Source organism: Scylla paramamosain, chromosome 6 (genome assembly GCF_035594125.1).
Source record: "Scylla paramamosain isolate STU-SP2022 chromosome 6, ASM3559412v1, whole genome shotgun sequence".
Classification (NCBI taxonomy): domain Eukaryota; kingdom Metazoa; phylum Arthropoda; class Malacostraca; order Decapoda; family Portunidae; genus Scylla; species Scylla paramamosain.
In genome coordinates this window covers 9,833,371-9,845,064 of record NC_087156.1, presented here as the reverse complement: position 1 = coordinate 9,845,064, position 11,694 = coordinate 9,833,371, and the positions used below count along the sequence as shown (strand labels likewise).

At 40.1% G+C, this 11,694-nt stretch overlaps 1 protein-coding gene across 13 annotated transcripts in view; it reads right to left on the bottom strand.

Moving 5' to 3' along the window:
• Window positions 1–11,694, bottom strand: part of LOC135101293 (circumsporozoite protein-like) — a 277,378-nt gene that overhangs the window by 81,507 nt on the left and 184,177 nt on the right. For 11 of the 13 annotated variants that reach the window (XM_064005020.1, XM_064005025.1, XM_064005024.1 and 8 more), the window contains one exon: window positions 8,998–9,051. The exons of the other annotated variants lie outside the window; for them this stretch is intronic. In XM_064005020.1, the coding sequence (XP_063861090.1) occupies window positions 8,998–9,051 (54 nt within the window). The remainder of the gene's footprint in view (window positions 1–8,997; window positions 9,052–11,694) is intronic. 13 annotated transcript variants of the gene reach the window in all.

Genomic DNA, 11,694 nt, shown 5'->3' with positions numbered 1-11,694 from the left:
AGAGAGAAGAGAGAGAGAGAGAGAGAGAGAGAGAGAGAGAGAGAGAGAGAGAGAGAGAGAGAGAGAGAGGAGAGAGAGAGAGAGAGAGAGAGAGAGAGAGAGAGAGAAAGCATTCTAGGCCAAAGAGCCACATCAGTCCCCTTCCCCCCACCCCCCACCCCCAGCAACACACCTTAAGCAACCATTCTGTAGACGCATCACGGGATCATTTTTAAGAGCAATACTGGATGACCATTTGGGAGCCACACTCCACGGCCACACGCGGGTCTGTCAGGGGGAAGGGGGCGGGCAAGAGGGGGCAGGCGGACCATACCAGCGTTGTTAGGGTCAAAACATATCACGGCAAAAAGGAGATAGAGGAAGTGAGGCTATGTTTTAATCCCTATACATTATTAAAGACAAAAAAAAAGGTCTATATGAATGAAAATATGAAAAAGAACTTAGATTTTTTCCTTTCTACAGACAAATTAAAAGGAGACGGAGGAGGTGAGGGCTAAAGTTTACCCCTAATTTATTGTTAAAAATTGTTCTCTGTGTTGAGGATATGAAAAAGGAATATAACAACAGTATGATATTTTTTTCTTTTCTTTTTATTTTCTTTTCTTTTCAAGATATGAAGAAGGAGTATAAAATGATATATAATATATATATATATATATAATATATATATATATATATATATATATATATATATTTATATATATATATATATATATTATATATATTTTATTTTTTTTTTACTTATTTATTTTTTCGTGGAACACACTTGTCAAGTTAAGTAAACATAAAGTGGAAATGCTGAAGATAAACAAAGTAATGGAGGAAACACTGAACCTTTCACAAAAATGGATCTGTTGATATTACTGGGATTTTTATTTATTTATTCTTTTTGTTTTTTTTTTTTTATGTAGGAAGGATACTGGCCAAGGGCAACAAAAATCTAATAAAAAAAATGCCCACTGAAATGCCAGTCCCTAAAAGGGTCAAAGCAGTGGTCAAAAATTGGTGGATAAGTGTCTTGAAACCTCCCTCTTGAAGGAATTCAAGTCATAGGAAGGTGGAAATACAGAAGCAGGCAAGGAGTTCCAGAGTTTACCAGAGAAAGGGATGAATGATTGAGAATACTGGTTAACTCTTGCGTTAGAGAGGTGGACAGAATAGGAGTGAGAGAAAGAAGAAAGTCTTGTGCAGCGAGGCCGCGGAAGGAGGGGAGGCATGCAGTTAGCAAGATCAGAAGAGCAGTTAGCATGAAAATAGCGGTAGAAGACAGCAAGAGATGCAACATTGCGGCGGTGAGAGAGAGGGCTGAAGACAGTCAGTTAGAGGAGAGGAGTTGATGAGACGAAAAGCTTTTGATTCCACCCTGTCTAGAACAGCAGTATGAGTGGAACCCCCCCAGACATGTGAAGCATACTCCATACATGGACGGATAAGGCCCTTGTACAGAGTTAGCAGCTGGGGGGGTGAGAAAAACTGGCGGAGACGTCTCAGAACACCTAACTTCATAGAAGCCGTTTTAGCTAGAGATGAGATGTGAAGTTTCCAGTTCAGATTATAAGTAAAGGACAGACCGAGGATGTTCAGTGTAGAAGAGGGGGACAGTTGAGTGTCATTGAAGAAGAGGGGATAGTTTGTCTGGAAGATTGTGTCGAGTTGATAGATGGAGGAATTGAGTTTTTGAGGCATTGAACAATACCAAGTTTGCTCTGCCCCAATCAGAAATTTTAGAAAGATCAGAAGTCAGGCGTTCTGTGGCTTCCCTGCGTGATATGTTTACCTCCTGAAGGGTTGGACGTCTATGAAAAGACGTGGAAAAGTGCAGGGTGGTATCATCAGCATAGGAGTGGATAGGACAAGAAGTTTGGTTTAGAAGATCATTAATGAATAATAAGAAGAGAGTGGGTGACAGGACAGAACCCTGAGGAACACCACAGTTAATAGATTTAGGAGAAGAACAGTGACCGTCTACCACAGCAGCAATAGAACGGTCAGAAAGGAAACTTGAGATGAAGTTACAGAGAGAAGGATAGAAACCGTAGGAGGGTAGTTTGGAAATCAAAGCTTTGTGCCAGACTCTATCAAAGGCTTTTGATATGTCCAAGGCAACAGCAAAAGTTTCACCAAAGTCTCTAAAAGAGGATGACCAAGACTCAGTAAGGAAAGCCAGAAGATCACCAGTAGAGCGTCCTTGACGGAACCCATACTGGCGATCAGATAGAAGGTTGTGAAGTGATAGATGTTTAAGAATCTTCCTGTTGAGGATAGATTCAAAAACTTTAGATAAGCAGGAAATTAAAGCAATAGGACGGTAGTTTGAGGGATTAGAGCGGTCACCCTTTTTAGGAACAGGTTGAATGTAGGCAAACTTCCAGCAAGAAGGAAAGGTAGATGTTGACAGACAGAGCTGAAAGAGTTTGACTAGGCAAGGTGCAAGCACGGAGGCACAGTTTCGGAGAACAATAGGAGGGACCCCATCAGGTCCATAAGCCTTCTGAGGGTTTAGGCCAGCGAGGGCATGGAAAACATCATTACGAAGAATTTTAATGACGAGGCATGAAGTAGTCAGAGGGTGGAGGAGAGGGAGGAACAAGCCCAGAATCGTCCAAGGTAGAGTTTTTAGCAAAGGTTTGAGCAAAGAGTTCAGCTTTAGAAATAGATGTGATAGCAGTGGTGCCATCTGGTTGAAGTAGAGGAGGGAAAGAAGAAGAAGCAAAGTTATTGGAGATATTTTTGGCTAGATGCCAGAAATCACGAGGGGAGTTAGATCTTGAAAGGTTTTGACATTTTCTGTTAATGAAGGAGTTTTTGGCTAGTTGGAGAACAGACTTGGCATGGTTCCGGGCAGAAATATAAAGTGCATGAGATTCTGGTGAAGGAAGGCTTAAGTACCTTTTGTGGGCCACCTCTCTATCATGTATAGCACGAGAACAAGCTGTGTTAAACCAAGGTTTAGAAGGTTTAGGACGAGAAAGAGTGAGGAATGTACGCCTCCATGCCAGACACTATCACCTCTGTTATGCGCTCAGCACACAAAGACGGGTCTCTGACACGGAAGCAGTAGTCATTCCAAGGAAAATCAGCAAAATACCGCCTCAGGTCCCCCCAACTAGCAGAGGCAAAACGCCAGAGGCACCTTTCGCTTAGGGGGATCCTGAGGAGGGATTGGAGTGATAGGACAAGATAAAGATATGAGATTGTGATCGGAGGAACCCAACGGAGAAGAAAGGGTGACAGCATAAGCAGAAGGATTAGAGGTCAGGAAAAGGTCAAGAATGTTGGGCGTATCTCCAAGACGGTCAGGAATACGAGTAGGGTGTTGCACCAATTGCTCTAGGTCATGGAGGATAGCAAAGTTGTAGGCTAGTTCACCAGGATGGTCAGTGAAGGGAGAGGAAAGCCAAAGCTGGTGGTGAACATTGAAGTCTCCAAGAATGGAGATCTCTGCAAAAGGGAAGAGGGTCAGAATGTGCTCCACTTTGGAAGTTAAGTAGTCAAAGAATTTCTTATAGTCAGAGGAGTTAGGAGAGAGGTATACAGCACAGATAAATTTAGTATGAGAATGACTCTGTAGTCGAAGCCAGATGGTGGAAAACTCGGAAGATTCAAGAGCGTGGGCACGAGAGCAGGATAAGTCATTGCGCACATAAACGCAGCATCCAGCTTTGGATCGAAAATGAGGATAGAGAAAGTAGGAGGGAACAGAAAAGGGGCTACTGTCAGTTGCCTCAGACACCTGAGTTTCAGTGAGGAAAAGAAGATGAGGTTTAGAAGAGGAGAGGTGGTGTTCTACAGATTGAAAATTAGATCTTAGACCGCGAATGTTGCAGAAGTTAATGAAGAAAAAGTTGAGGGGGGTGTCAAGACACTTACGGTCGTCGACGGAAAGGCAGTCTGACCTGGGGACATTTATGGTCCCCTCCCCAGATGGGGACTCCGAGGCTGGTGTAGGAGTCGCCATGATTTTAAAATTTTTTGAGTGAAGGGTGTGTGTGTTATTAGTGTACATCATTATCTCAGACTACATCACCACAACTACATCATTCCGTCACAGCGTAAAGGGAGAGACAATAGTGGTGATGATGTCACTGTATTTATGCTCTACAAGCTGCATCACTTTAACAAACTTTAGGCGCTGTATCATTACAAACACAACTCATCACCCACAGCAGAGTACCAGACTATCATCCGACATTACCTCACCCTCCTGAGCCAATAACCTGCAGGGAGTGCCACAGCCCCGCCATGCTACATAGAATACAAGCAATCACCCTGAGAGCGCACCCCGTCACGTGGCTCACTCTAATAGAAGCTTACAGTGTAGGGAAGCTGCCTCTGAGCGTCACATAATCCTGCACGCCATCCAGACCACGCTACGCTACGCCTCCTCCTCCTCCTCCTCCTCCTCCTTGTCCCCGCCCGACCACTTGCCTTCCTCTTTTACATACAAACTGCACGCCCCACGCGGCGCATGCAAACACTAGCCCGTCGCCGTACATTTGGCCGTTTGCTCTCCTCTCGACACCCACACCCATGCACGTCACTGAGAGAGAGAGAGAGAGAGAGAGAGAGAGAGAGAGAGAGAGAGAGAGAGAGAGAGAGAGAGAGAGAGAGAGAGAGAGAGAGAGAGAGAGAGAGAGAGAGAGAGAGAGAGAGAGAGAGAGAGATTCAAGGCAAAAAGTAAATTCTTTCATACAAATGCACCACATTAAGCGCCTCCAGCGTAAGACTGTATAATCATCAGGCAGGAAGCGCGGCAGGAAACACGTGAAGTCTATGGAGAAAGCATGGCGTGTTTCACTTGGGTGGTCTTGCCTCTCACTTTTTTTAATATACGTTTTTTTTTTTTCCCTTGCGTGGATTGACAAGGTGTGGAAATAATAGTAAGAAAATATAAATAGTAGAAAAATTGAATTGGTGTCACTCCAGCTGATAATCATGCTCTTTACAACAACAACAACAACACCACCACCACCACCAAAAACAACAACAACAACAACAACAACAACTACTACTACTACTACTACTACTACTACTACTACTACTACTACTACTACTACCACTGTTAATAACATTCCCCTATTACATTTCAGGAAAGCTTTATTTTTCTCCAGTCCTTTATGCTTCTTAAAACATGGAACTGCATTTTGGAAATAAAAATTAAAATAGCCGAACAAAAAATCAATTAGATGCAAAAGATATCGGACGGCTCAACTTGAAACACTTCAGTAAACAATGCAATACATCTTGAATTTAGTCAGTATAAAATGGTATTTTAACATTTGCATATAGCCACTACTTATACTCACACTCTCATATCTTCTTGGCGAATGGCAAACAGAGGAACAAAAAAATATCTTTTTAGTTGCCGCTTCCATACATACAGACAAAAAAAAAAGAGAGGAAAAAAAAGTCAATAATAAAAAATCTAAATATGTTTCTTGAAGTGCCTCAGTACTCTTAAAACAACTAGTCACAGGAAGGGGAAAAAACAGAAACAGGCTGAGAATTCCAGAGTTTACCAATGAAGGGGATGAAAAAATGAAGATATTGCTTAACTCCTGGACTACTGAAAGGGAACGGAAAAAAGTGAAAGTCTTGTGTAGCGTCAGCGTGGGGAAGGAGAGACGCATGCTGATGGCAAATTCAGAAGAGCAGTAACCATAGAAATAACAACACAAGACAGACTTCCCCATTTTTTTCCATCTTCATATACTTGTGTGCATTTTTTTGTAGCACATCAGTGTATTTGCTATGGTAAGCTCAGTAGGTATGAAATGTTCTCTAGGGTATGCATTAATTCATCCATTTATTTATTTATTTATTTATTCACTTATTTAATATCTATTTATTTCAAATTCTACTTTTCATTACCACATCGTATTGAGAGGCACTTTTGTGACTCACTGTTTCCTTTACATTGAAAAATTACTTGTTTGTTACAGTACAGCATAAAGCAAGTGTCTGCAGTGAGTCAGACACTTTGTCAAGCAGCCTTACCTTACATGCACATGGAATAACATAGGCAAGCATGACAGGCGTCACTTAAATGTAAACCTAAAAATGGAAGGACGTGCACTGCGCTACAAAAACAGCTCCGTCCCCGTCACTCACCGGTAAATTGTGAGTGTGTCAGGAGGAGCAGCAAAAAGCCAGTCCTCGTCGTCTGGCCGCGAGAAAGGAAAAAGGTCCCGCTGCTGCTGCATCCGACAAGACAAACACAAAATCAGAGGACTGTGTTAAACCCTCAAAACAAAAAGAAAAAAAAGTGTGAGTCTGATGGTGTCAACCAAGACTGGCTATCCCGTATATGAAGTGAGTTATGGCAAATAATTCGCGTATTTTGCGCCCTCCAGCTCGATCTGTAGTGATGAGGCGATAGTTGCAAGAGTTACCAGGCAGACACCTTCGCCCAAATGTCGATAAGTCGAAACATGCAAAAAAAGATGAGTCTGACGAAGAAATTACATAAAATAAGAAAGAGACGCCTTCAAAAGTTAACAACTAAGAAGTGTTTCCGAAACTGAAATCGAAATTTTTATATGCGATGGGCACCAAAAGGTGCTCCTGGCCAAATCATCGTTGTACCCTCCAGGGTCAGGCGGGAGCGGTGGGGTGTACAAAAATAGTGTGCGGTGCGGTAACAAAAATAGAACCACCTTGCTCTGCTAGGGGAATAATCCCTCCAAAGTTATTCAATACGTTACGATATGATAAAAAAAAAATCATAAATTTTCTTTCATTCGATGACAAGGAAAATAAAAAAAGTGATGAAACTAATATTTTCAGAAATCTACAACGACGAGCCTCTAAAAAAAAGGGAGACAAATAGTGTGGGCCGGCTCTAGTCATCAAGGCCCACGTCACCTTGACTTTTCAAGGTGACAATCAACACACACACAGACAAATAACAACACTTCACAGAACAATACAAGCTTTCCTCTCTTTGATTTTACTTGAATAAAGCTGCAACAAAGGTTATGACGCTAAAAAAGTTATCTTAGATTAGGTCACAAATATCAAGGTGGTAACGCTTCCCGGGAAATCAGAGTTAAAAATAATATCAATACTAATGGGAAATTTTCGGAGCTAAATCGCTAGATGTCGTTGCTGCTCATCTAACAGTAGGAAAGAGAGCTAAAATATTGTTGTAGTAAATCCCAGGTGCGTAAAGATGCATAGAACACTGATCATCATGATACTATTGAAATGACGTATCGACTTTTCAATATCCGGTATGGATAATATTGAGAGAATGTGGTCAAATTATTATCATTTTTTTTTTTTTTTTTTTGTGATTATCGAGTAAGCTGCTAACATTTTCTAAATAAATCATATTACAAGTATAAAAACTATTGATTTGGACAATGAAAAAAGTAAAAAAAATCACACTGTACTATATAGTATGACACAACCTACTCAGTTACATCGTGATATATGGCTCTAGTTTTTTTTTTTTTCTGGGTATTTTAGCATCCTTCTCACGAAGCGAGCGACAAGGCAAAGTAATCGAGAACCAAAACAAACATCTCTCAGGCGATCCTGCTGCTGCTGTAGTGTCCAGCTGCCGTAATCCATTGCTTAGGGCGTAGTGGAGATTGGCACCGCAGCAACATTCAACTTCATGTCCGACGACGTGTTTCTTAAGTTCAACCAGCGCTGCCGAGTCAGGTGTTTGTTTTGGTTAGAGATACAGCATTACTATCGCCAGGACACTCGAGTTGCCATTTTTTTTTATTAAAATTGCCGTTTCCATAAACTAGGAAGGAGATCTATGTAATTTGGACTTTTGACTGTCACAGACATGTTGCCTTTATGTTTACTGTCGTCTAGATTAAGACGTTTCCTATCAAGAGTGTATTCATTTGGAAATCTTAAGATGACCAAATAAATCTAAATGCCGATTCACTAGAAAATCAACTTATATACATTTGTTCATGAAAAGAGTTTCATTTTACTTGTGTTACCACTTAGAAGGGATTACGTAGAAAAATATATTATATAAGGCCATTGCATCTTCATGTAAATAGAATAACACTGTAGGTATATCTGATATTGCTTGTATGTGAGAGAAGAATTTGTGTCTGTGCTGCCACCTGGTGACAACCACTAGTTCTGAAAACTCCCCATTGAACAAAGAAAATGTAAATGTGTTTTCTCCATAAAAGGAAATATTTTATATTATATTATTTTCATTTTATTTATTTATTTTTTTTATTTATTTATTTTTTTACGTGGAAATCAAATTCACACTAAATTAAATGTGTTACAGTAATAGTTTCCAAGGAGACTTTATCATAACATGCAAAATATTAATCTACATAACGGTAAAACACAGTAAAGGATAAATAAACGGATAAATTAGAAAATCTGATATTTGTTACCTAAAAAGTCCTCAAAAGAATATTCCTGTTATTTTGGAATGTTTTTTTGTAATTGCATCTTTCCTTTCTTCACTCACATATTCGTACATACAAAAGATATATACGAAAAAAAATATGAACGCAAAAATGATAGCTAATTGTTAGGTTTCAACTGAATCTCCAAGTAAATATTTATAACAAAAAGAAAATATATGATTTCGTATCCTTTCTTTCTCTATGCATACACTAAAATAAGCACACGAAGACTGAAATACAAAAAATATAATTTTGAAAAAGATTCGGTTAATCCTCAAAGGACTTTTTCCCTGTAAGATGTTGCAATGAACATTATAGACTAAATTTACATTCTTTCTTCTTTCATATATATACCCTGGGAAGACAGAAAAATGGGAGACAAAAAACAACGCTTTGGAAAAAGGCTTAAACTAATCCTTCAATGGATAATACTACTGACACGATACCATGGAAGCACATCCTTTCTTTCCTTCATATATTCGTTGGAAGCTGACAGGAGAAAGGCAGGCAACAGTGACAGGTTTCGGTTGACATGGAAAAAAAAAAGTTTAACAGTGAGTTCCAAACAGAGTGCACATGATGTAATGAAGCAGGTACTCACTTTCCTCCTGCACGTGTTGGCAGTGTTCACCGCGGCACCACCTGCCATCCTTTCCTGAAAATATCAAAACATCCACATGAGAAAGTGATGCAGCTTGACTATTCTAAAAAGAGCTAAAAATGAAGCATCATGAACAGAACCACCACAAATCCTTTACTGCATGAGTTACAACATACACATGAACAAAAAAGGAGAGAATAAATACTGAAGAAATGTCATGAATAAAATGTGTCAAATTCCTTCAAGCAAGAACACATGGATACATGAAAAACAACACTGAAAACAGAACACACTTGAAACGCTAAGAATGTTAAATATGCACAACAGTTGCAACAAAATAAAACGAACAAGCACAATTACATATATAACAAGATCAAATAAGAAAATAAAAAGAAGCAAAAATATTAAATGCAAAGCTTCTCAACATTCAGCGGTACAAACCTAAAAACAACAGCAAGGATATACTTAGAAAATAATAAGTACCACTTCAGTCTAGCCATAAAAAGTATTCACGGCACAAAACATGAAAGTCCCTTTTGAGTATCTCTGCCAAGGTGGCCTGACTCATCTATTCTTCTTTCTTTATTTGTTGTTCAGTAATACAACACATCCACCTTCCTCCGTTTGTGGTTCTGATAACAACAACAACAACAACAACAACAACTCCCTGACCACTCCTAGTAAGATACCTGCCTTTTCGTGTGGTTACTGCGAGGACACAGGGTGTTCTCTGTAACCTCATACACAACAAAACAACAACAACAACAACAAGAAAGGCTCCACAGACCACACAGATATCGTAGTTGCTGTTGGTTCTGGATGTCACCGCTTCTTGGTAAGGATCTCAACAAAAGCAAACACCTGTGAGATCGACCCTCCTTCATGCTTGTGCTGCTAACTCGTCTGGATGAAGCAATACATTTAGTGTGATACCTTTCACAGGACCTGCGTATATTGTGTCTACATATTTCAGTTCATGCGGTCATCTGAATACAAAAGCCTCACTGCAAAGCCAAGTTAGTTTTACGCTGGCAATATTATTCCTATATACGCATTACCAAACGCATCCTATTTTTTTTTTTTTTTGTCTCGTCGCTTACCAAACCAATGTCAGACGCTCTTTTGATAAGGTCCCGCAGGAGGTCGTCTTTCCTACCACGGCAAGACTCACACGATTTACTCATATTTTCCCTGGAACATAATGTAATGAAGCTCCAGATGTTAGGCTGGAGATGACCAGCTAATAAACAAACATATAAATACATATCCTCATTAAAAGCATTAACGACGTGTAATTCAATCTCCCGTCGTCTGAACACACGAGTAATCACACGTCTGATGAAGGCATGCTAATGAACACCCAGGTGAGGGGTCTTTTTATTCGCTACTCACACTTGAGACTCGCGAGCCCTCGGAGTATTTAAGCCGCTTATAAACTTTCTATGCAAAAATAATTTTATTTACACTTTCTCTCTCTCTCTCTCTCTCTCTCTCTCTCTCTCTCTCTCTCTCTCTCTCTCTCTCTCTCTCTCTCTCTCTCTCTCTCTCTCTCTCTCTCTCTCTCTCCCATCATTTATCTCTGCATAGGAATGACTATCAAATGCCTTGACTGTTAAGGGCTGCTAAAATAATAACAATAATAATAACAATAATAATAACAATAATAATAATAATAATAGTAATAATAATAATAATAATAATAATAACAACAAACAGTTGTAATGAAAACTCCAGTACATCTGGTTTCATAGAGTTTATTCCAAGCCTCCAGTACTTCCCCTACATAAGGGCTTGTGTGAGTACCTTACCCTCTCCTGGCCCTCTAGTCGCCCTTCATGGGATCCGATGCTCATAATCGTATTAATTGATCCATCATATCAGCTTCGTCTCTCTCTCTCTCTCTCTCTCTCTCTCTCTCTCTCTCTCTCTCTCTCTCTCTCTCTCTCTCTCTCTCTCTCTCTCTCTCTCTCTCTCTCTCTCTCTCTCTCTCTCTCTCCAGAACTATCAATATAAAGAATAGCAGGTTCGAGGTATTCTGTGGTCGTAAGACTCGGCCCCATCAGACTGTGCGAGCATTTTTATGTTGATCTGCTTCTCTGCAATAATATTTTATGTCAATGAGCCTTTGGTTGTTAATGAAGGTGCCACCAGCACGTGGAATGACTCACTGAGAGACAGATACACAGACACACACACACACACACACACACACACACACACACACACACACACACACACACACACAAACACAAACACACACACACATACATACACATACACATACACACACACACACACACACACACACACACACAAACACACAGTATCCGAGAAAAGCTTCTTGACAGTGTCCGTCAGATTTACCAAATTATTTATAGCTAGGATCCTCTTTAAGGCACTCAGGAGACTACAGTCACTACACGCGGCTCTGCACTATAGAAGGAACAACAAAGGTATAGCTACCACAATTACCTTTCTTTTTTTTTTCCAGCAATCTGTAAATCTGCGTGGCTGCTGCTCGAGGTGGCAGAGCATTAACCGGAGCTGAGAGTGTGGTGGGATGGATGTTTTGACGGTATCTGTCCCTTTCTCTCTCCAAGTGGATATTGTACAGTAGCTACCAAATTATCTTTATTTTATAGAGCTCTACATTCTGACACAATGGACGATAATATTTGACACGTTTGGTGATGACGC